This window comes from Pristiophorus japonicus, chromosome 18, assembly GCF_044704955.1.
Source record: "Pristiophorus japonicus isolate sPriJap1 chromosome 18, sPriJap1.hap1, whole genome shotgun sequence".
Taxonomy (NCBI): domain Eukaryota; kingdom Metazoa; phylum Chordata; class Chondrichthyes; family Pristiophoridae; genus Pristiophorus; species Pristiophorus japonicus.
In genome coordinates, this window is record NC_091994.1 from 32,500,456 (window position 1) to 32,525,488 (window position 25,033).

The 25,033-nt window shown below is 45.3% G+C and overlaps 1 protein-coding gene across 4 annotated transcripts in view; it reads right to left on the minus strand.

Moving 5' to 3' along the window:
- Positions 1-1,028: 1,028 nt before the first annotated feature.
- Positions 1,029-25,033, minus strand: part of slc1a6 (solute carrier family 1 member 6) — a 164,142-nt gene continuing 140,137 nt past the window's right edge. For all 4 annotated transcript variants that reach the window (XM_070859838.1, XM_070859839.1, XM_070859837.1 and 1 more), the window contains 5 exons: positions 23,066-23,376; positions 13,202-13,435; positions 12,811-13,005; positions 4,214-4,348; positions 1,029-3,077 (listed from right to left, as the gene is read on the minus strand). In XM_070859838.1, coding sequence (XP_070715939.1) covers positions 2,879-3,077; positions 4,214-4,348; positions 12,811-13,005; positions 13,202-13,435; positions 23,066-23,376 — 1,074 coding nt within the window. In that variant the 3' untranslated portion in view covers positions 1,029-2,878. The remainder of the gene's footprint in view (positions 3,078-4,213; positions 4,349-12,810; positions 13,006-13,201; positions 13,436-23,065; positions 23,377-25,033) is intronic.

Sequence of the window (25,033 nt, forward strand, 5' to 3'; positions counted from 1 at the left end):
CTCAATCCTGGCCCAATGGTGTTAATTCCAAAACTCACTAGAGCTTCAAGATGTTTATGATTTTGAAACAAGAACTGTAAAATAGGTAAAGCGTAATCTCGTGAAATCTGCAATTCCATGGGTTACAATGAAACTAAACAATGCCCTCTAGTGCAGACCCCGTTGGAATTTACAGACTAAGTAGGAGAACACCTACCAAGTGTGGGCAGATGGGTGACTTTGGGCATATCTCTGATACCAGCCTGTCCCATGCCAACAGAAAGTTCAGCCGCTGCCCAACCCAGTACTGGTCTGAAGAGCCCCCGATCAATAAAAAAAAACATTGATAACTCTTTGGGTATCCAGGCCGCTTGCCATGTGCTGCACACACATTCTTGTGGAGGCTGGTGTGCCTCCACTCACTTGATGTACCAGCCAACACTCAAACACGAGACCTGACCAGGGGACGGAACTCCTGGCATAGAGAGATGGCCTTTGGCCCATCATTCATCAAGAAAAGAGCGGATGGAAGTTCTACCCCATACAAGGTATTGAGGAAACTCCCAGAAATGGTAGATAGCTGTTTCCCTAAGGATTCTGGCAGCCTCTTGCCAGATTTATGATGAGAGGTCAGTGGAAGCCCATGCATTTTAGCCCTTTAATATTCCGCACCGTGGTTATCATTCAGAGTTAATTTTCTAGCCCTCCTGAAGATTAAAACATACCCAGAACATCCAGATCAATACAGGTACTACAAGAATGTGATCAATAAGTTTCACATTGGAGAGATATGCCCACAACTAACAATCACAACATTTCTCTGCATCCTTCCAGAAGTTCCAGGATGCTTCCTCTAAAGTTTCATAGTAACTCTCGCTGCAACTGTAACAGAAAGTAGTGATAGCTTATTCCTGTTCTTTTGGGTCTACCCATGTCTCAGTGCTTTTGGAACTTGATATTAGTCTAAATGGCTTTTGAAATTAATTGAGTGCTATAAACATTCTTGTAGAAGATAGGATAAATCTGAGAAAACTACAAAACGCAGCAAGTGTGTAGGAACTACATATTTAATTGCAGCAAGATGCACACCCAAAATCAATGTAATAGAGGAACAGAGGAGAAGTTACTCAGAAGAGTCAGTGATATGGAAGTACAATGTCTTGTTTGGATTGAGTACAAGTTTTTGATCTTATGCCACATATCATTTCGAGATTAGAAATACATCACAGATATTGTACATTTTACATCATCTGACAATGAGAACATTTGAAGATTAGGAAATGTTATTTTCAGAATGTCTGAAGATTTTCCACCTCTTCTGCATACTGACGCTATGAGCGTGTGCACGATTCACGGTGTCTAATTGATGCTGTGCCCCGGGAGCTACTCAAAGCATATACTTTAACATTATTATCAGGGCTGTCCTAAGATTACTCAGCCCACTGTAGATTCCGTGTCTGCGTAACCCTGCCAGGTTAATGAATCAGGGTATGTTTGTTACAATAACTAGTTAATAATATTTTGTTTAGTTTTATTTTACTCCTCTGGCCTCATGATCGCAAAGCACGATAAATGGGACAGAACGTTGTGAAAGGGGAGATATCGCAGACTTCTTGCTTTCAGGTCAGATCAGCTGAAATGTCTTGGAAACGTGACAGGATTATGAGGGGGATATTGAAATACAGAGACGCGTGGCAGGAATTTCCGCAGAGTTACCGCACTTCCGGCGTAGTTACGGTGGAACGCCCCCCGCCCACATGAAATATTAATATGCTGGAGCACTGGTCTGAGGCCTCCTGTGTCCCTTCCCTCCTCTTGCGCTGTGTCTAGAAAGTCAGAAATGAATGCCCATTGTAACTGGATATTCAGCTTGCCTCTGGGTTTCAATGGAAATAAAAATTGGGAGAGGTGTAAAACGGATGCCGATTCGCCATCACTCATTTCACACTATCGCACAATGTCAAAATTCATCCCTAACACACAAATGGATTTGGCACCATTTCTTAACCTATCAGGCATGACTTGCAATGAATGAAGAAAATCAGCCCCTTGTTAGATGTCTGCCAAGATATTAAAATTTAGCAAAACTTGACCAGTTTAGCACAAGAGTATGTCACAATATTATCATAGAAATCTCAGAACAGACGGAGACTATTCAGCTCATTATGCTTGTTCCAGTGAGAGTTACAATATCAGAGCTATCTACTGTCATCCCATTTCCCTGCCCTTTCTCTGTCCCTTTGATATTTTTCTTCAAGTATTTCTAATGAACATTAATTCTTTTCTGATAATGGGAGAGGATTTCCTCTGTGTAATGGGTGGAGCACAATCAGAAACATATTTCTGATTTCACTACGCCCAGCACTCAAAGAAAATCTTCTCCCAACTGGGCAAGTGCTACAGAGGCAACTACCTGGTTTAAAAGGCTACCATTTCCAGTTAAAGACAACTCCACACACATGCATGTACAATGACACACACATGCAGAGACCTGTACACATGAATATGCATAAATACTGTCACGCATGTGGACACGCACACACAAATATACACATTCAAACTGATGGATACCCACAAAGCATACACATTTACGTGCACCTGCACAGAAATGCATACAAACACAGGTGGACACTTTTGTACATGAACATTCACACATTATGTACACACAAACATGGACATTCATTAGTACATGAATGCACTCATACATGCACACACATGGATGATACACACGTGGAGATACACATGCATACAGGTCTGCCCTTGTGAGATTCTTGCTGAAGTAATTAGACAGTTTTAGACATTCCTTTGCTGACTAGTTTGATTAGAAATGTACAGACACACAATTTACATGGTTGTATATGTTTATCTCTTCAGTACTGAGCCTGTCCTAGTCTCAGGGTCACATCATGGTCTCACTATCCAAATGCTTCTGGTTTTCATGCTCCTGGCAGATGAGCTGATAAGGTTTCTCCTTTTCTTCAATGACAGAATTTCCAACTTCTGTATCCTGTGAGTGCAGTTCATGCCTTGACAGGTGCTCCACAATGCCTGCTCCCAATGAGTCACCAAGCACATTAGTGGTCGTTCTCAGACGATCCCTGAAAAATGAAAGCATCATTAATTTCCCCAGTTTCAGGGCAAACCTAATTACCTTTGTTGGACAAACAAGATTGTATCTTTGTGTGCCTCGGCAGAAAGAATATCCAATATTCCCAGGAATACGCTGTGGATTAAATTCCAGTAATCTTGCACTGTTTGCATCAGAAGTTTAATCTTTCACTGAGGGCTTCAACTGAAGAGAATACTCTAGCCTTTTATTTCAACCATGGCAACTGCCACTGGAAAAAAAAACCCTTAATGACAAAAACAACAGATTGGATTGAAGTATTTTAGCTGTGCATGTGGTGTCAGTCAAAGTGCAGCAGGTTGAAAGGAAACTTTGTGGCATGTATATCCATCTACTTGAGAAATGCTTGGTAGCTTTAACGTGACAGATTTTTCAGGTTGCCAGGTCCTTTGAACATTGGACACCCTTGTTAACCCTTGTTGATCCTACCTCCTGCGCAGTCCCAATGGCTCTCCTGCAGGGAGAGTACCCTTCATTACCAAACTCTCCTTTGCCGTAGTTTGTGCACAATTTCCTGCATCTGTTCTTATTGCTGCCGATACAAATATCACCTCCTCATTAACTGCAGCTTCAGCCCTTCAAGAGGATATACCACATGCCCTTTGACAAACTACCAATCCAGTTTGGGAGCTTGCTATCCATATTTGATTAGATAGACCCTGAACGATTCCAGTAGTTCATTTTTATTTTGGATAAGCACTAAGCTTACAGCCAATCAGTGCCATAGTTCAAACTCCAGTGTCAGAGAATCTACCCTATAATGACATTCAATAAGGCATAAAATTACAGCATTTGATTTGCGATATAGGAAGTGTTATGAAAACACCTTCAGGGTACAATCATATCATCAAATATCAGATTGGCATCATTGAAATATTCCGTTCCCTGAACGAGGTACCTGGAACTCAACAACCTAGCCCAAATAAATCACCTGCGACTTCTGACCCAAGCAGCTACGTTCAGCTACATCAACAAAATCTTCTCTAATATTAAGTAATCTTTAAGCTGCTTAATCAGTATAGAATAGTCCTTATGAATCTTCCTTATGAATCATTTAGTACAAACACTGTAATGTTAAAAGGCAAGAACAATACTGAGCCTGCGTACAGGAACCAGTCCACTGCAATGATCAGGGTGATGTCCTCCGTGGGAAGTCCAACTGATGTCAACACTATCACCATGGTGACAAGACCAGCCTGTGGTATTCCTGCAGCCCCAATGCTGGCTGCTGTCGCAGTGATACTATATTGTGAAAAAGAAGGCAGAGATTGTTAACATATTCAAGTAGAACAAGAATTCTAATTTTGCACAATTAAAATTATGACAATTTTTACTAGAAGAACAGTAGTCGGCCATTCAGCCCTTCAAGCGTGTTCTGCCATTCAATTCGATCTTGGCAGATCTGTACCTTAACTCCATTTACCTACCTTTGCTCCATATCCCTTGATACACTTACCTGACAAAAATCTATTGCTCCCAGTCTTCAAAATGTCAAATGATCCAGCATTCACTGCCTTTTGGGGAGCGAGATCCATGTTTTGCACTACCCGTAGAGGGTGAAAGAGCGTGAATGATTGCAGCTCCTTCGTCTTGGATCCAATATCCAAGGGTTCCTGCTCTGGTGCTAGAAAAGCAGCACTGTGATACTTCTGGCCACCTTTGGCTATTGACATAGGCCTCGTCCTGGGAACTGGGTCAATTATAAGTCATCAGGGCAGCGGCCTGTGCACTTGTAGGTACAACACAGGTAACTGCCCTGACTGCCGGCTGGAAAATCAGAGCAGTACTCGACTTATAGAATTATAGAATAATAAAGCACAGAAGGAGACCATCTGGCTCCTCCTGCCTGTGCTGGTTGCTTGGTAGAGCTCTCCAATTAGTCCCAATCCTCCGATGCTCTTTCCCCCTAGCCCTGTAATTTTTTTCCCATCAAATATTTATCCAATTCTCTTTTGAATGTTACTGTTGAATCTGCTTCTACCACCATGTCAGGCAGTACATTCAAGATCACAACTCGCTGTGTAAAAAAGTGTTTCCCCATGTTGCCTCTGTTTTTTTTGCCAATCATCTTAAATTTGTGTCTTTTGGTAATGACCCTTCTGCCACGTAAAACAGCCTCTCCTTATTTTACTCTATCAAAATACTACCCCTTCCCTTTCCCTCCAATGGAGGGAGCAAGAGGCCTTTAATGGGCCGAAGATTTAACAATATTTAAATATGTCTTCTCCCCTCCCTGCAGGGACAAAAAGGGGTCGAGAGGATCAGTTACTTTTTGTTGTGTATGGAGAAAGAGTCAGACTGAACACTGTGAGCTCAAAGTAAAGTTTGACCGTAGTCTTTTATTGCAGGTCTCCAGAGTGCCTCTCCAACCTGTGAAGTCTCTTTAAATACCTGTGCTCCCAAGGGATTATGGGATCCCTTGGGACTCCAGGGCATGAGCCCTCAGGTGGCTGTACAGAGTAAATACAAGTCCACGTTTATAACAACATTCCCCCCCAAAGTCAATAGTGTAACTATTTACAATGTGAGTCGATCTGGGGCCCTTCTTGCCCTGGTTGATCGTCTCGGTGTGAAAGTGGTGTTGTTGAATCATTTGTTGGGCCCTCGCTGGGCTGCTGTGCAGCTGGCCTTGCTGAGTTGCCTGGTGTGTTGAGCCCTGCAGGGTTGCTGTGGATGATGAGTTCTGCTTCGTGGTCAACCGTGGTGCCGGTTGCCACTGGTGTGTGTGTTGGGGGATCAAAAAAGGTAGGGTCAAAGGTGGGTTGCTCAGGATAGTCCGTGAATCTGAGTTTGATTTGGTCCAAGTGTTTCCGGTGAATGAGTCCATTTGAAAGTTTGACCTGAAACACCCTGCTCCCCTCTTTGGCCACAACAGTGCCGGGAAGCCACTTGGGACCTTGTCCATAATTTAATACAAATACAGGATTATTGATTTCAATCTCGCGTGACACATTTGTGCTATCATGGTATGCACTTTGTTGAAGCCGCCTGCTCTCTACCTGTTCATGTAGATCAGGGTGAACTAACGAGAGCCTTAAGTGCTCTTTTCATAAGCAGTTCAGCAGGTGGGATCCCAGTGAGTGAGTGGGGTCTCGTGCAGTTGCTAAGCAGGACTCGGGATAGGCGAGTTTGCAGTGAGCCTTCAGTTACCCTCTTCAAGCCTTGCTTGATGGTTTGCACTGCTCTCTCTGCCTGATCATTGCATGCTGGTTTAAATGGGGCAGATGTGACAATCTTTGAACTCAGCACTGGTAAAACATGGCCCGTTGTTGCTCACTAGGACATCGGGTAAGCCGTGAGTGGCAAACGTGGCCCGCAGGCTTTCAGTAGTGGCAGCGGACGTGCTAGCCGACATTATCTCACATTTAATCCACTTGGAGTACGCGTCTACAACCACAAGGAACATTTTACCCAAGAACGAGCCTGCATAGTCGACGTGTACCCTAGACCATGGTTTGGAGGGCCAAGACCATAAACTTAGTGGCGCCTCCCTGGGTACATTGCTTAACTGCGAGCATGTATGACATCTGTGAACACAGGACTCTTAGTCCACATCGATACCGGGCCATCACACGTGGGATCTGGCTATCGCTTTCATCATTACGATGCCTGGGTGGGTACTGTGGAGGTCATTGATGAAGGTGTCTCTGCCCTTCTTGGGGACCACTACTCGATTGCCCCACAGAAAGCAGTCTGCCTGTATAGACATTTCATCTTTGTGCCGCTGGAACGGATTTATCTCTTCCTGCATTTCCACTGGGACACTGAACCAGCTCCCGTGAACCACACAGCTTTTGACTAGAGATAATAAGGTGTCCTGGCTTGTCCAGGTTTTGATCTGCCAGGCAGTGACAGGTGATTACTCACTCTCAAATGCTTCCATAACCATGGCTAGATCTGCGGGCTGCGCCATTTCCACCCCCGTGGTGGGCAATGGCAGTCTACTGAGAGCATCGGTGCAGTTTTCTGTGCCTGGCCTGTGGCGGATGGCATAATTGTATGCGGACAACGTGAGCGCCCATCTCTGGATGCGGGCCGATGCGTTGGTATTTATCCCTTTACTCTCGGAAAACAGAGATATAAGTGGCTTATGGTCAGTTTCCAATTCGAATTTTAGCCCAAACAGGTATTGATGCATTTTCTTTACCCCACAGACACATGCTAACGCTTCTTTTTCAATCATGTTGTAGGTTCTCTCAGCCTTGGACAGATTCCTGGATGCATAAGCAACCGGTTGCAGTACACACCCGACGCCATATGACAACGCATCACATGCTAGTGCCAAACGCTTACATGAATCATACAACACAAGCAACTTGTTTGAGCATAACAATTTTCTCGCTTTTACAAAGGCATTTTCTTGGCTTTTGCCCCAAACCCATTCACCCCCTTTTTGTAGTAAGACATGCAGTGGTTCTAGCAGGGTGCTGAGACCAGGTAAGAAGTTACCAAAGTAGCTTAAGAGTCCCAGAAACGACCGCAGCTCCGTCACGTTCTGTGGCCTCAGTGCGTTCTCGATTGCCTCCGTCTTTGTGTTAGCGGGCCTGATGCCGTCCACCGTAATCCTCCTTCCCAAGAACTCCACTTCAAGTGCCAGGAAAACGCACTTAGAGCGTTTTAACCTGAGCCCCACGCGGTTGAGTCGACTAAGAACCTCCTCCAGGTTCTGCAGGTGCTTGACTGTGTCCCGATCTGTGACCAAGATGTCGTCCTGGAAGACCACGGTGTGCGGGACTGACTTCAGTAAACTTTCCATGTTTCTCTGGAATATCGCCGCCGCTGATCGGATTCCAAACGGGCATCTGTTATAAACAAAAAAACTTTTGTGCGTGTTGATGCAGGTGAGGGCCTTCGATGATTCCTCCAGTTCCTGCATCATGTAGGCTGAAGTCAGATCCAGCTTTGTGAACGTCTTTCGTCCTGCCTGCGTTGCAAAGAGGTTGTCAGCCTTTGGTAGTGGGTATTGGTCCGGCAGGGAGAAACTATTGATAGTTACTTTGTAATCGCCACAGATTCTGATGGTGCCGTCTCCCTTGAGGACTAGGACAATAGGACTGGCCCACTCACTGAACTCGATCGGTGAAATGATGTCCTCTCTTTGCAGCCGGTCGAGCTCGATCTCTACCCTTTCTCTCATCATGTATGGTACTGCTCTCGCCTTGTGATGGATAGGTCGTGCACCCGAAATTAGGTGGATCTGCACTTTTGCTCCTTGGAATTTCCCAATGCCTGGTTCGAACAGCGAAGGAAATTTGTTTAAGACCTGGGCACACGAAGTGTCGTCAGGGGGAGATAGCGCTCAGACGTCGTCCCAGTTCCAGCGTATCTTTCCTGGCCAGCTCCTGCCAAGCAGCGTGAGACCAGTACCACCCAGAGTGGTAGCTTGTGTACCGCTCCATCGTAGGAGGCCTTGACGGTAACACTGCCGATTACAGGAATCAGTTCTTTAGTGTAAGTTCTTACTTTCGTGCGAACTGGAATTAAGACTGGCCTTGAGGCCTTGTTGTACCACAGCCTTTCGAAAGTCTTTTTGCCCATGATGGACTAGCTCGCGCCCCTGTCCAGCTCCATTGACATCGGGAGTCCATTTAGTTCAAAATTCAGCAATATCAGGGGACAATTTCTGGTGAATGTGTGCACCCCATGTACATCTGCCTCCTCTATCTGAGGCTCTGGTTCATTGTGATCCTCCATGGATCTGTCCTCCTCTGCAACATGGTGGTTTGCAGGTTTAACAGGCTTTGCAGCTTGCCTGTACACTTGTTGGAGGTGTCCCATTGTTCCACAGCCCTTGCAAACGTATTCTTTGAATCGGCATGAATGGAAACGATGATCACCCCCGCAGCGCCAGCAAGATGTTAATGGCCTTACATTCATCACCCTTGATGGTGGACTCTGAGTCATCTGCGGACGTGCAGCTGCAGGTATGTGTTACGATTCGAAAACAACATCACCTTGTTCACAATACTTGCAGCAGCATTTCTGTACTGAGAGATTTGCTTCGTATTGTCACTGGTGGCAATGAACACCTGTGCTATCGCTATGGCCTTACGCAAGGTTGGGGTCTCTACAGTGAAAAGTTTGCGAAGTATGGTTTCGTGGCCAATGCCAAGAATGAAAAAGTCTCTGAGCATCTGCTCCAAATGTCCTTTAAATTCGCAATGTCCTGCAAGGCGTCTTAGCTCGACGACATAACTCGCCACTTCCTGACATTCAGACCTTTTGTTGGTGTAGAACCGGTACCTCGCCATCAGAACACTTTCCTTTGGGTTCAAATGCTCTCAGACCAGTTGTACAATTTCTCCGTGGGTTTCACTGGAGTGAGCAGATCCTTCATGAGGCCATATATTGGTGCCCACAGACGGTGAGGAGCATCGCCCTTTGTTTGGCAGCGCTCTCTTCCCCATTTAGCTCGTTAGCCACGAAGTATTGGTTGAGTCGCTCCACAAAAGTTTCCCAATCATCTCCCTCCGAGAATTTCTCCAGGATGCCCATTGTTCTCTGCATCTTTGGTTTGCTACTGTATCTCGTCGCCAGTTTTTGTGCATGGAGAAAGAGTCAGACTGAACACTGTGAGCTCAAAGTAAAGTGTGATATTAGTCTTTTATTGCAGGTCTCCAGAGTGCCTCTCCAATCTGTGAAGCCTCCTTAAACACCTGTGCTCCCAAGGGATTATGGGATCCCTTGGGACTCCAGGGGATGAGCCCTCTGGTGGCTGTACAGAGTAAATACAAATTCACATATATAACACTTTCCCCTTAGGCACTCTTGTTCTCTAGGGAGAGCATAATGGCTGAATTCCTGGGCTAGCCTGTGAACTCCCTCAGATATGCCAACAACGCAATCGTTGGAAGTAGCAGGGGTGAGTAAAACATTTACCCGCTTCTCCCCCTTTCTCCCAAACTGGAATTTAGACCAGCTTTTACATGGGATGAAAACCTGATTCTTCCCCATCCCACCCTAGTGGATATTCAGGCCTGTTAAAGCCACTTAATGATATCTGCCCACCATCTGCAAACACAGATAAAGAGAAACATAGAAACATAGAAAGTAGGTGCAGGAGTAGGCCATTCGGCCCCTCGAGCCTGCACCGCCATTCAATGAGTTCATGGCTGAACATGCAACTTCAGTACCCCATTCCTACTTTCTCGCCATACCCCTTGATCCCCCTAGTAGTAAGGACTACATCTAACTCCTTTTTGAATATATTTAGTGAATTGGCCTCAACAACTTTCTGTGGTAGAGAATTCCACAGGTTCACCACTCTCTGGGTGAAGAAGTTTCTCCTCATCTCGGTCCTAAATGGCTTAGCCCTTATCCTTAGACTGTAACCCCTGGTTCTGGATTTCCCCAACATTGGGAACATTCTTCCTGCATCTAACCTGTCTAAACCCATCAGAATTTTAAACGTTTCTATGAGATCCCCTCTCATTCTTCTGAACTCCAGTGAATACAAGCCCAGTTGATCCAGTCTTTCTTGATATGTCAGTCCTGCCATCCCGGGAATCAGTCTGGTGAGCCTTCGCTGCACTCCCTCAATAGCAAGAATGTCTTTCCTCAAGTTAGGAGACCAAAACTGTACACAATACTCCAGGTGTGGCCTCACCAAGGCCCTGTACAACTGTAGTAACACCTCCCTGCCCCTGTACTCAAATCCCCTCGCTATGAAGGCCAACATGCCATTTGCTTTCTTAACCGCCTGCTGTACCTGCATGCCAACCTTCAATGACTGATGTACCATGACATCCAGGTCTCGTTGCACCTCCCCTTTTCCTAATCTGTCACCATTCAGATAATAGTCTGTCTCTCTGTTTTTACCACCAAAGTGGATAACCTCACATTTATCCACATTATACTTCATCTGCCATGCATTTGCCCACTCACCTAACCTATCCAAGTCACTCTGCAGCCTCATAGCATCCTCCTCGCAGCTCACACTGCTACCCAACTTAGTGTCATCCGCAAATTTGGAGATACTACATTTAATCCCCTCGTCTAAATCATGAATGTACAATATAAACAGCTGGGGCCCCAGCACAGAACCTTGCGGTACCCCACTAGTCACTGCCTGCCATTCTGAAAAGTACCCATTTACTCCTACTCTTTGCTTTCTGTCTGCCAACCAGTTCTCAATCCACGTCAGCACATTGCCCCCAATCCCAAAAGCTTGCATTTTTCCACATGTAATCAGTGTGGGCCTTTGGTGCTTGTGATTCACAATTATTAATAGTAAAATGAATGAATGATTTGATAGAATCCACTCTACACACTACTTTCTCCCAAACTAAAATGTATGTGGGGCAACATTACTCCTATTCTCTGGCCACTATTGCTGGATTAGGGCTCCAAGCCATAAATCCACTGAACCAATAGAAACCTCCTGTGAGATAATAGAAGGCATCTAGAGACCGAGGTATCTCATCTGACCCAGTACATCAATGTCATAGTGGATAAGACTGCTTATATCTCTCCTTACGACAACCCAAACAGAAGAGGTACAAACACAGTCATACAAGCACACACTGTGGATTACACCAGCCTCAGAGGGTCAAAGCTCTAAATACTGAATCAAATTGGGTATACCACATAATAGTGTTTGTAAATAAATATTGCGTGTGCTCATTTCATTTTTAGTAGACACAATTTACCCAAATTATACTTCCAGAAACAATTGCTGCATTTACATGCTTATTAATAAAGGGAGGAGCAAATAGGCAGTTTGTCCAAAATCATATTACCCAAGATATCATTTTTGTCGTAATGGTGGGTTAACTAAGTTGAATAATTTTGCAAGAATGGAAGAGTCAGAGATGGATTATGTGAAGGTGAGGGATCAGTAAAATTAGAAGCATGGTTAATGAAATTCTCCAGATAGGATCAAGAACAGGAAGTGGCACCAACAGGAGGTTGTCAGGGAGCGGGCCAAAGTCAGACTGGAGCAGTGTTCCAGATAGCCTGCACAAAAGCCAGGCATGGCTGGGCCTATGCAGGTTCCCACAGCAAAGTATTTTATCTAGAGGAAGTTAGTGGAGTTAAGAGAAGTTGTTCAAAATAAGAATAAGATCAGCCAAGCTGAGGAAGGCGGTGGAAGATGGGGACTGGTTGGGTCACTGTTCAAGGTTGAAGTGGAGAGTCTGATGAGGGATGGCGGTGTAACGGAATGGTGACAAGTAGATAACAGGCTAGAGAATCTGAAATTGTTAAAATAACGCAGGGCATCAGAGACATCATGGATATATGTGGCACTGTCAATGATCTGTAAAGCTTAGAATAATTTTGTTTCTACGTATAGCCAAGAGTCTCGAGGTGTATCCCAATATTTGATAAACCATGTCGGCAACATCTTCACACTAACATCTAGCATTTCTTAGTTCATCTACCTGGTTGAGATCCCTTTGAATGTTGTCAACTCTTTTATATTTGTCACCTGGCAATGTAATTTGGTGTCCTCAGTAAATTATATAATAAGGCAAAAAGTAACATCTTCTATATTGTTTCTGAACAATGTGAACAGCTATGTTTATTACATTTACTAAATTTACTGGCAATTTCTTAATCATGTATGGTATACAGATCAGTGTACAAAAATGAATGAAATAAGTGTCAGATGTAAAAGTCAATAAACTGCAACGTTGAATCTAAATTGAACAACTTGAGATTTGGACTAACTTTGATTTCAGTTCAACTCCCCTCTAGTACTCTACCTGATAGTGATGATTTGTCCAAAGTTTAGATCGTAGTTGTTGACCTGTGCGATAAAGATGGCAGCCAAAGCCTCGTAGAGTGCTGTACCATCCATATTAATCGTAGCTCCAACAGGAAGGACAAAGCGAGTAACACGTTTGTCGATACCGTTATTTTCTTCCAGACACTTAAAGGTGATTGGGAGAGTTGCTGAGCTGCAACAATAAATAGATTAAATTATTTAAACCATTAGCGAGAGATACAGAGGAAGAGAAAGTGAGGGAAAAGATATACAGAGAGGATGTGAGAGATGCAGACAAGGAGAGAAGGAAACAGTGTTTGTCCAGCTAAAGCAATGTCAATGTGAACAGATTATGTGGACATCACATTATTTAGGATGGATTGTCTTACCTGGATGAAGTGCCAAGTGCAGTGATCAATGCCTGCAATATTCCACCAATAAAAATCCAGGGATTCTTGCGCGTGACTATAAAATAAAGAAGTGGCAGGACAACGAGTGCATGGATTAGCAGCCCAATTATCACCGTCACAGTGTACATTCCCAGTTGTCCGCCCATCACAGAAAGGTCATGCATTTCCATGATTTTGCCTGCAATCAGGAAGAGGATACCTATAGGGGCATACCTGAAATAGAAGAAGACACAGCGTTTCCTCAGGTTGGCAGTACCTCAACCCAACCAAGTTTTTAAATTGGCTATGATTCTAAAAGGTTTCAAACAGTAAAAAAGGGACACAATGGAGATTTTCACTGGGGAACGCTGGGTGGAAACAGGGGGCGCACCCCTAAAATGATGGGGGAAAGCTTACCGCCCCATTCCTGTTCCCAATCTGGTCAACGGCAACTTCGAAAGGGCCTACCACTGGGCGACAGGGCCACCTGCCTGAGTTAGATGGTAGGCCCTTAGAATATGCAAATCAGGATCCTATGACATACGCGGGACCCAGACTGATATTTCCGGACAGTACTGTGCATGCTCCACACTGTATCAGGTGGCAGTGCAACGCAAGAGGCGCCCAGCAGCTAAGTTTTCATTTCTGGGTTGGTGGACCGGTATAATCTGATTCTGCCCCTTCTTCTCGAACTTTAAAAAGCCGGAATTCTCTTGCTCCTTGTGGATCTGGAGATGTGCACGCGTTACACTGGTGATGTCATCACGTGCATTTCCCAAATTGGCCTGAGATTTTTAATCTTTTTTTGCCTCTCCCAGGAGATCACATGGCTCCGGTTGGGGAGGAGTGTAGAACGTTGCGTTGCAGGGGGTGTCGCAGTTGTGTGGGGCGCACTGGTTGGACCGGATGCTCTTTACCTTTCCGCCATTGTTCATTGTTTATAGGTTTATATATAACCTTCAGGGCTGCTGACCGAGGGCAGTGTGGCTCTTTGTTGGCCGGCGCGGACACGATGGGCCGAAATGGCCTCCTTCTGCGCTGTAGATTTCTATGTTTCCACCATGTGTATGGGCATGTTGGGCAACCAATGGTAGGAGTGTGGGTGCGGGATGCTGGGCATTTCTATCTGCTGGGGTAAAGTAACAAAGCAGAAGACCTTGAGGTCACTACCAGCTGAAGTGTGACTAGTGGAATAATTTATCAGTATATGAGGTGTATGGAGTGGCAGGGGATCTAAAGGGGAGCAAATACCATAAAAACAGAAAGAACATTTAAAAATATTTATAAGCACTACATTCCAGGACCTGTGAGCTGCAAGGCCCAAGGAACCTGTTCCTTGGAAACTACAGCAGTTTAGACTGGCTTGTTAATTGCCTTGTTCCTGTTTGAGGAGGCACTCTATTCTCCTGTGGTCTAAGAGGATTATTAACACCAGTCACGTGCAAAGAGCATTGTCCAATTGCACAATGGCCTTGGGAGATCCATCAGTGGTGAGAAGAGAATCCGACAAACACTTCAGAACTCAACTATAGAAATGATCCCTAAAAGTATAGTCAGTGAAAGGCCAGTTCAATAACTCACTGCGATTTTTATATATAAAAAATATTTAACAACTTTTCTCTCCCATTTTCACTTTGGTGTCTTTTGATACCTTACAGACCGAACTCTTGCCATTCAGTGCTCTCTGAATTGAAGCTGTGCTGCTTCTCGCATCTTCAGTGTACCAGCTGGCTGAGATGATGCTGAAATAATGTTTTTCAGACTAGATTCCAAGAGAACCAAACTTGGCAACAAGAGTTTAGTGCAACTGCTATGAGCATATGCTTGCCAGAACTTTTGCAACTGCTATTGAGGCCCCATGAAAGTGGTGTCTGTGGAACTGTGTAAATAACTGGGAGTTGTCATTGTGTTTAACTGTGCCTCATTCATCTCCTGCTTCTTTTCTTAAGCCTTAGAGATGTTCAAAATAAAAAACGATTTTCTCCAAATTTACAGATGCTTTTTTTGGCTTTACTTTCTCCCTGCTTATTTTCTTCCAGTTTTTTGTGCTATAATTAAAAAATAAAAACACATCCAAAACATTGATTTTTAACTTTGCCAAGGACTTTCTAAGTTCTTTAAGAATGATTCCAGTGACTAAATTTATTTTTTCTGAAGAAAAGATTGAGGGGAGACATGATACAGGTCTTCAAAAACAAGCTATTTATCTTGGCCAATAAGTATAGAATTAGACAACAAAATTCAGAAGCCCTGAGCAAGATTATAGATTAGAAAAACTTTATATCCCCCACAGACTAAGAAAAGATTTCAGACTAAATTGGCATCTTTAAAAGGAGCTGGCTTGCTCTCTGTTGAGAAGCAGGATTGCGGGTTATATACTTAACAACACTGCTTAACTTTTTTAAAATCTGGGCAGGTAGAGGAAGGAAACTGGGGGGAGAAATTTGCATCGTTTGCTCCTCCCGTTAGTACCCCTGGCGGGGCGATAATGGGGCGCAAACGATTTCTCACTCGGCCTGGGGGAAGAGCGCTATGGCCTCCCGCGAAATTGCGCAGGTGTTAGCGGAGGCGCAAACCGATAGCTTCCCAGGCCACTGCACCGCCGATGATGATGTCATCGCCGTGTGCAGCGACCCGTCTTCGGCCAGCAGCGGAAATTGGGTAGCACCCTGTGAGACTACTGCGGGTGATGTCACAGCTCCGCAGATCGCGAACCGGGCTGCACTCCGCGGGGTGAAAAGTAAAGGGTAGATGCGCGCGCCATTTTTATTCCCGGCCAACTTACTGGTCAGGCCTTTTGTTGTCTATTTCGCAGGGTTCGTGCCGCAATGGTGCAGCCCGGCATCCCGCATCCCCGGTGGCGTAGTGTGGGTCACTCGCCCCACTGCGGAGCTCGTGGTGTGCCCTCCCCTTTAACGGAGAGGCCGCGACGCGCTGGACAATTCATCGGCTTACCGCCCTGGTCCCACCCGAGAAGAAGTGGAGCCTGACATTGCACTCCACTTCCCTCGGGGGCGGTAACCCCAATTTCGCATTCGGGGCGGGAGTTCTGCGCTGGGTGCAGGAAGTCTCGCTTTGCCTTGGTTACCGTCCCCAAACGAGCGATACCGAATTTTGCTCTTAATAGGTGGTATGGGAGAGAAGTCCATGATAGAATAGTTATACACAGATTCTGGATGGGGTAGGCTTGATGGGCTGAATGATCTCTTTTTGCTCTGGTTTTTCTCAGTTACCTATGAAAAGATCCATGTTATATGTGGGAGTTTTTTTGTGGGAGCTTGCTGTATGCAATTTGGCTGCCACATGTCCTACATTACAACAGTGACTCCACTTTAAAAGTACTTAATTGGCTGTAAAGTGCTTTGGGATGTCCTGAGGTTGTGAAAGTGCTATTTAAATGCAAGTCTTCCTTTTATGTATTATAGACTGCAGTCTAAAAGGGTTAAGCAAAAAGTATTAGACACATTAGAATCTAACAAGAGCAGAATAATGAGTATTACAATATTACAATCTGTAATCTTTTTCAGGTATGTTGCAATCCATCAGAAACTAAGTAATATCTGACAGGTGTACTGCAGTCTGATAGGAGAATGGGAGCTGAAAAGCAATCATCAAACACACCAAGATTTCTCGCTCCTATCCTCCCTGTGAATCTAGGATGGGGCTGGAAATGTGTTCATGAACGTGCCTCCCTGCGTACATCTCTCTGCTATCCCTCCTCCTTCTGGGGGCGGGGGGTGGTGGGGAGGCGGGGTGGGGGTGGGGCAAACTCCGGATGCCTCAAACGCAACCTATTTCCCACTAAACCGCTGACCATTGAACTTCCTTTCCTGGTCCGCACACTAGCTGAAATCATAAATGGCTATAGCTCATTTACGCGCTGTATTCCTTCCTTTAAAAACCATCATCACTGTCCTCCTCAAAAATCATTTGCTTGACCCATCTGTCCTTACGAATGAGGGTTTCATCTCCTAATATCTTTTCCTTTCCAAGGTTCTTGAACGAATCATCCTCCCTGCACTGTGCCCAATTGGTACCTTTATGTTCTGAGAACAACTTGTGATCGGTTTCCAGCTCGAAGCGAAGCCCAAACAGGTACTGGTGCATTTTTTTTTACCCCATAAACACATGCTAAAGCCTCTTTCTCTACCATGCCTTAGGCTCTTTCCGCCTTGGACAGGCTTCGAGATGCGTATGCAACTGGTTGTAGTTTGCCTGACTCGTTGGCTTGCTGGAGTACGCAGCCGACCCCATAGGACGGCGCATCACAGGTCAAAACTAGACGCTTGCATGGGTCATATAGTACCAGTAGCTTGTGGGAACACAACAGATTCTAGCCTTCTCAAAGGTTCTGTCTTGAAGTTCACCCCACACCCAGTCGTCTCCTTTCCTGAGCAGCTTGTGCAAAGGCTCTAATACTGTGCTCAAATTAGGTAAGAAGTTAGCGAAGTAGTTGAGAAGACCCAGGAACGAACGCAGCTCCATCACATTCTGGGGCCTGGGCCCATTTTTGATGGCCTCTGTTTTCGCGTCTGTAGGCCTGATTCCATCTGCAGCAATTTTTCGTCCAAGGAATTCGACCTCTGGTGCCATGAAAACACACTTCAAACGTTTCAGCCTGAGTCCCACCTTGGCTCCCTTGAAGCTGCCAATTCCCGGTTTAAACAGTGAGGGAAATTTTCTCAGCACTTGAGCACACAAATCATCATCCGCTTTAATTTCATGCCATTTCTATTTTATTTTCTCGAGCCAACTCCTGCCAAATAACAATGGGCCATTGCCCGGGATAATCCATAGAGTTAGATCATGAACCGCTCCCTCGTATGACACTCTTACTGCTGCACTACCGATCACTGGTATGAGCTCTTTGTGGTGCAGGTACGCAACTTCACATTTATCGGACTCAGCTTGGGTCTCTCTGCCTTGGTCTCCCACAGCTTTTCGAAAGTCCTCTGGCTCATTATCGCTTGTCTCGCACCTGTGTCTAATTCCATGGATACCGACACGCCATTTAATTTTACCTCCATCATTATCGGTTGGCTCTTAGGAACGCACGTACGCTATACACCTCCTCCTCGGAGCTCTCAAATGCCTTGGGATGCATCACCAGATCCATGCTGAATTGATCATCATCCACGTGGTTGTCACAGCTCGCTTGCTCCGCTGCGGATACGTCTGCTGAAGATGCCCCTCCTTCGCACACCCTCTGCATATATGCTGCCTGAAGCGGCACTGATGGGGTCGGTGATTGCCCCCGCAACGCCAACACATTGAGCGGGCTTTAAGCGGCTCCCGTTCTCGCGTACGCAGTCGAGTAGGCCCTCAATGGCGAACTTTGAGTGGCTCCCAGTCTTGCATACACAGTCGAGTAGGCCCTGCCATGTGCAACTCTGCCAGCCGTCGATACAATTTTGTACACAGTACTTGCCCTGGAGTTCCTATTTTGTCGCGATATCTGCTTCGTGTTTTTCTGCGTGGATGTGCAAGCCTGGGCGATGGTGATGACCTTGCTGAGGTCCGCTTCTCCACAGCCAGCAGCTTGCTTAAGATCGCCTCGTGGTTGACCCCGATCACGAAAAAGTCACGCAGCATGTCTTCCAATGCAGGCCCAAATTTGCAAGGCCCTGCAAGGCGTCGCAGGTCGGCAACAAATGCTGCTACGTCCTGGCCTTCTGGACGAACGTGCGTATAGAAGCGATATCTGGATATGAGGATTCCTTCCGTGGGTTCAAGGTGTTCCCGAACTAAAGCATTCCTTTTCTGTAGGAAGATTGGGTGAGAGCAGGCTGTTGATGAGTGCATAGATCGCGGGGCCGCAGATGGTGAGAAGAACTGCCCTGCGCTTCTCTGCATCCTCGTCTTTGTTTAGGTCGTTTGCCACGAAATATTGGTTAAGACGATCCGTGAAATGTCCCCAATCCTCTCCCTCATTGAATCTCTCGAGAATTCCAACAGTACTCGATCGTGCTGTGCTTGCCATACTTTTGCGTGGGTTCATATTTGCCTCGTCGCCAGTTGTGTTGTATGAAATGATACAATGAACTCCGTACTGTGAGCCAGTGACTCAGTGTAACCTGGTCAGTCTTTAATGGCTTCCAGAAGTGAAGATACAAAGGTGAAGTTCAGGTTATATACCGGGCCCAGCACGAGTGTACCTATGATCCTAGGACCTCTGACGGTAGTGTCCCCTGGTGGTGGGCAGACCTTATGTACTTACATTACACATCTCCTACTATCTTTTTCTCTCCAAGGTTGTTGAACGAATCATCCTCCCTGCACTATGCCCATTCTTTCACTGCTTGAATACCTTCAATCTAGCTCCCACCGCACAGCACCAAAATGGTCCTATTCAAAGTCACAAACTACGATGTCTGTGATTTTGACCATGGTCATTTATTCCTCCTAAATCTATCTGCAGCCTTTGACACAGTCAATCACACTATCGCCCTTCAACCATTCTCTGTTGACCTTTTCCATGAGATTGCTCTCACTTGATTCCAACTCTTAGCTATCCAATTGTAGCCAGAGCATTTCTAACAATGGCTTTTTCCCCCAACCCTATGGGCTCAATTTTCCACAAAGCATTTTTTTGGCGTACTTGAAGAATTACACCTGATTTTTTGGGGGCCTAAGTACGCAAAAAAAAATACTCAGTTTCCCAGTTGGATTTCTTCATTTTGGCGTGGCATAACCCGACCTTTAGTTTTGGGGGTGGAGCCTTGATCTGCGCCAAAAAGATCGGGCTGCCATGGTAACCAGGGATTCAATGCGAGCTGAGCCAGCTCCCACCACATTAAAAGAATTGAAAAACACATAGCAGCAACTTACCTCCAACCCCGCCCGACGGTCCAGTCCCATTCTCGGTCCCCGGACTCACACACACACATGCACACACCTCTCTCTCTCTGAACCATAGACTGAGAATGAGACTGGACCGGGAGAATGGGGACCTAGAATGGGACCGGACAGCCTTCGGGCAGGGTTGGAGGTAAGTTGCTGCTATGTGTTTTTCAATTCTTTTAGTGTGTCCGGGCATCTGCTGCGCTGATATCCTTACCTGCACCGATTTCCTTAATTCTAGGGAAGGTTTTTCTGGAGAGCCCACATATGCTGGCCTAAGCACAACTGGAGTAACTCTCAGCTGGCCAAATTTTCCTAAATGGCCAGAATTGGCGTAGGTGGCTGGTTACGCCCCCTTTGGTTGAAAAAAAACTGGCCTAAAAAAATTGTAACTAACTGCGTTAAACTGGTGCAAATTGATTGAGGAAACTGGTTTTTCAACTTAGGCCAAAAAGAGCAGCCTGCTCCAAAAAAACGGCGCAAATCACTGGGGAAAATTGAGCCCTATATCTGTTGCCTACAGTACTTTACACTTACCCGTGTTTAATTTCATCTATTATTGTTCCACCCAGTGACATATTTGTCCAACTCTCTTTGTAGATCTGGAGTTGTCTCTTCAAATTCAACTGGCCCTTCCAGTTTGATTGTCAATGTGGACCAGTCACTTGGCTCTGCTGAGCACTGTTTGAGGACAAGCCTAGGTTCCAGTGCAGAAGTACATGCCCAGATGTTTATTAGTATAATCCAATTAGATAGAACCGTGAAGAGGGGGAGGTTCTCTCAGATCCCTGCTACCATGGCGCAAATTACCTCTTCAGTCTCTGAGGGATTAGCTGCAGTGTGTGCAAACTTTGCATCTGCACATACAAATGCTCTGAATGTATTGGGAGTCAGAGTGTAGTGAAGATATAAGGGTCAGCTTTCAGTCTTTGTGAGAGAATGGAGAGCTTCAGGAGGCAATTCAGGAACTCATTTGGCTGTGAACATCTCTGCTGATGTAGGTCCAAGAATTGACTGAGCCCCTGTCCTCTGGATAGCACAGCATTGCTTTGCATCAGGATGTTATGATCGACATACCAGCTGGCCATACGTCTGTGCAACCGCAGATTGCAGAGTGACTGTCTGGTTTGCACAGCTCTGGATTCTTGCAAGGAAGGGCAGCAACATTCTTGGTCATTCCTGGGACTGATGGTGGGTATTCTGGATTGTTTGTGCACAGAAGCAGCTATTAACCCTATAGATCCACCTACCTTTCAGCTGCAGCAAATATGGCAGTAGCTGTGGTTACACTCTTGGACAAGGAAATACTTACAGCAAAGGTACAAATAAAGCAATATCCATAAGAATGAATACACACTGAAGAAAGTGATCACAGGGTAACCCTTCATATTAAGTCACTTGATGGGGCTCCATCATGTATACTGTCACCTATATTTCTCTGTAGTCAATGGGGGAGAAATTGATTATTGCCCCATTTGGGGGCGGTAACCTTTGAGCACCATGCGCTAATGTTTCCCTGCTCTCAAAAAATTTGCTTTAGCGCTCCAGGAAAGTAGAACTGCGGCCTCCAAAGGGCCCTTCCCTCCCTTAAAGGGGGACCTGTGCGATTAACCCAGAGTGCAGAGTTGAGCAATTGTGGGCAGAATACTATGAAGAAAATGGAGGAAAACAGCGAAAACAAAGGTAACTTTTTTTTTACTAAACTTGGCCACCTCGTCTTTAATTATCACCCCAATAACTGCCGGCCACCTAATGCACACCTCCTGCAGTTGCCGGTGTTTTCGCCCGGCGCTGGGGCATTTTGGGGTCGAGTGCTCACGGAGCGATGCGCACGGTAATGACGTCACGATCTCCGGGCGCAGGAGATCAAGGCACAATGCCATAATGCCGCAGCTAAACTCCCGCCCAATATGGCGAGAGTCGTTGTCAGCGCTGCACCTGGTCACTAATGCATCTACGCCCTGTAGCGACCCCCGGGGGTGCTAACGAGAGGCGCAAATGCATCTAATTTCTAGGCCTATATGTTTGATACATGGCATACTGATTTTGTGGCAAAAATAGCTAGGAACATATTAACTATCATAGGCAACAGGATAGTTAGCTTCTTATAAACTATCAAGAAACATGAGTTTAGTTTGGTCCAATAGGAATGCTGTTCAGTTGCGAGGCACCCATCAACTCCAACAAGGGACTATCGCTTTCCGGTAAACTACAGAGCAGCATCAGCTGTGTTTAGTCACAATGCCCCAATCTCCTGACAGAAGTACTACTTCTGATTTTCCTGGCATCCCCAACAAGGTGGACATCAAGAAAGTAGTGTAAATGGCATAGGTACCCACACCCTTTATGTTAAGGACCTTGTCGCTCAGATTTGGGAGGAGATCAACACAGAGACTGACTGGTGGATGAAAGTCCTGCCCTGCCACAGTTCTGGCAGCACAGTCACCTACCAGGAATTCCAGGGCCCTTAACTAGCCTCTACAGCCTGACAAGGATTCTAATAAAATTCAAATCTTGAGTGCATTCCTGACACTAGCCCATATACTGGGGTCAGAGGAATCTTAATATTTCAGACTTGGCACGCGGTCACTTACTGTGCCTTTGGGACACCCATCTCAGGCAGACGGGAAGGAATTCACTGCAGCATCTTGCAGCAATGTAAGTTGGCCTGCAGTCCCAGCTAAAGATTACAAAAAATATGCCTGTTTTGAAATCTGGAAACGGGCAACTCAAAATTTGTCTCCCATTGTAATACACTCGCCCATATTTGGGCAGACACATTAGATGCCTGATGTCACTTCTGGGGGATAATGCAGGAAGTACCATTGTGGGTCAGGGTACAAGGAAATTGCTCCCTGCCTGCGATTCCTCCCTCAGCCATCCAGTAAACTGTTGTATTCAGAGAGGTAATGGAGGGATATTAATTATTGCACTAAACCAAGAATTCCTAATACTACCAAAGGTCCAATACCTACCAGACACACTAACTCGAATTCTAAATCGAACCACAACCTTAAAACATACCAGATTATAATCGCGACAAGTCTCATGATGGCTTCATTAAGACAGTCAAAAAATTCCTTCAGCGGACGGCCTTGCTGTTTCATGTTGCCGATTACAAGACCAAAAGCAATAGAGAAGACCACAAGTCCCAGGGCATTCACTGCATTGGCGGAACCAGAAACTGGAATAATCTCCTCAGCAAGCATCAAATCCTTCAGTTTTTTGAAGGCATCAGTTATGTTTTCCACGATGGATGGTTCAGTGATGGTTGTAAGATTGATGGATGATGGCGTAGGTCTCATGAGTTTTCGTTTGTCATAATTTGTTTTATACTGAAAAAGACAAAGTAATATGAGTGTTACCATTCAGTGAGCTACATTTCTTCCACTTTTTCCCCATTCACCTCACTCTTGTATTGGAAAATAGGAACAGGAGTAGGCCATTCAGCCCCTCAAGCCTGTTTCGCCATTCAACTAGATCATGGCTGATCTGTATCTTAACTCTATTTACCCGCCTTGATTCTGTAAAGATTAATACCCTGGCCTAACAAAAATAATTTACATTACTCCTCTCTGGAAATTCACTTCAGATGTGGAAAGTGGGAGCCAGGGTCATGGGCCTAGAAATTGGACAAGACCCAAAATCGTGCTGCCTGTTAATTTAAATAACAGTAGCGTGCAGTTCAGCGTTGAACGCGCTGCTGAGTGGATGCACTCCTCAGCAGGGGGCCCAAGTTTGTGCAAGACTAGCACCACTTAAAGCTAGCCTGCACTACTTAAAGGCAGACTGCACCTTTTAAATGCTTCCTGTCTGCCAGTTCTCTATCCACGTCAATACATTACCCCCAATACCATGTGCTTTAACTTTGCACACTAATCTCTTGTGTGGGACCTTGTCAAAAACCTATTGAAAGTCCAAATACACCACATCCACTGGTTCTCCCTTGTCCACTCTACTCGTTACATCCTCAAAAAATTCTCGAAGATTTGTCAAGTATGATTTCCCTTTCATAAATCCATGCTGACTTGGACCGATCCTGTCACTGCTTTCCAAATGCGCTGCTATTACATCTTTAATAATTGATTCCAACATTTTCCCCACTACCAATGTCAGGTCTATAATTCCCTGTTTTCTCTCTCCCTCCTTTTTCAAAAAGTGGGGTTACATTAGCCACCCTCCAATCCATAGGGCCTGATCCAGAGTCTATAGACTGGAAAATGACCACCAATGCATCCACTATTTCTAGGGCCACTTCCTTAAGTAATCTGGGATGCAGACTATGAGGCCCTGGTGATTTATCAGCCTTCAATCCCATTAATTTCCCTAACACAATTTCTTGACGAATAAGGATTTCCTTCAGTTCCTCCTTCTCGCTAGACCCTCGGTCCCTTAGTATTTCCGGAAGGTTATTTGTGTCTTCCTCAGTGAAGACAGAACCAAAGTATCTGTTCAATTGGTCTGCCATTTCTTTGTTCCCCATTATAAATTCACCTGATTCTGACTGCAAGGGACCTACATTTGTCTTCACTAATCGTTTTCTCTTCACGTACCTATAGAAGCTTTTGCAGTCAGTTTTTATGTTCCCTGCAAGCTTACTCTTGTACTCTATTTTCCCCCTCCTAATTAAACCTTTTTTGTCCTCCTCTGCTGAATTCTAAATTTCTCCCAGTCCTCAGGTTTGTTGCTTTTTCTGGCCAATTTATATGCCTCTTCTTTGAGCTTAACACCATCCCTAATTTCCCTTGTTAGCCACGGTTGAGCCACCTTCCCCGTCTTATTTTTACGCCAGACAGGGAATGTACAATTGTTGAAGTTCATCCATGTGATCTTTAAATGTCTGCTATTGCCTATCCACCATCAATCCTTTTAGTATCATTTGCCAGTTTATCCTAGCCAATTCACATCTCATGCCATCGAAGTTACCTTTCTTTAAGTTCAGGACCCTAGTCTCTGAATTAACTGTGTCACTCTCCATCTTAATGAAGAATT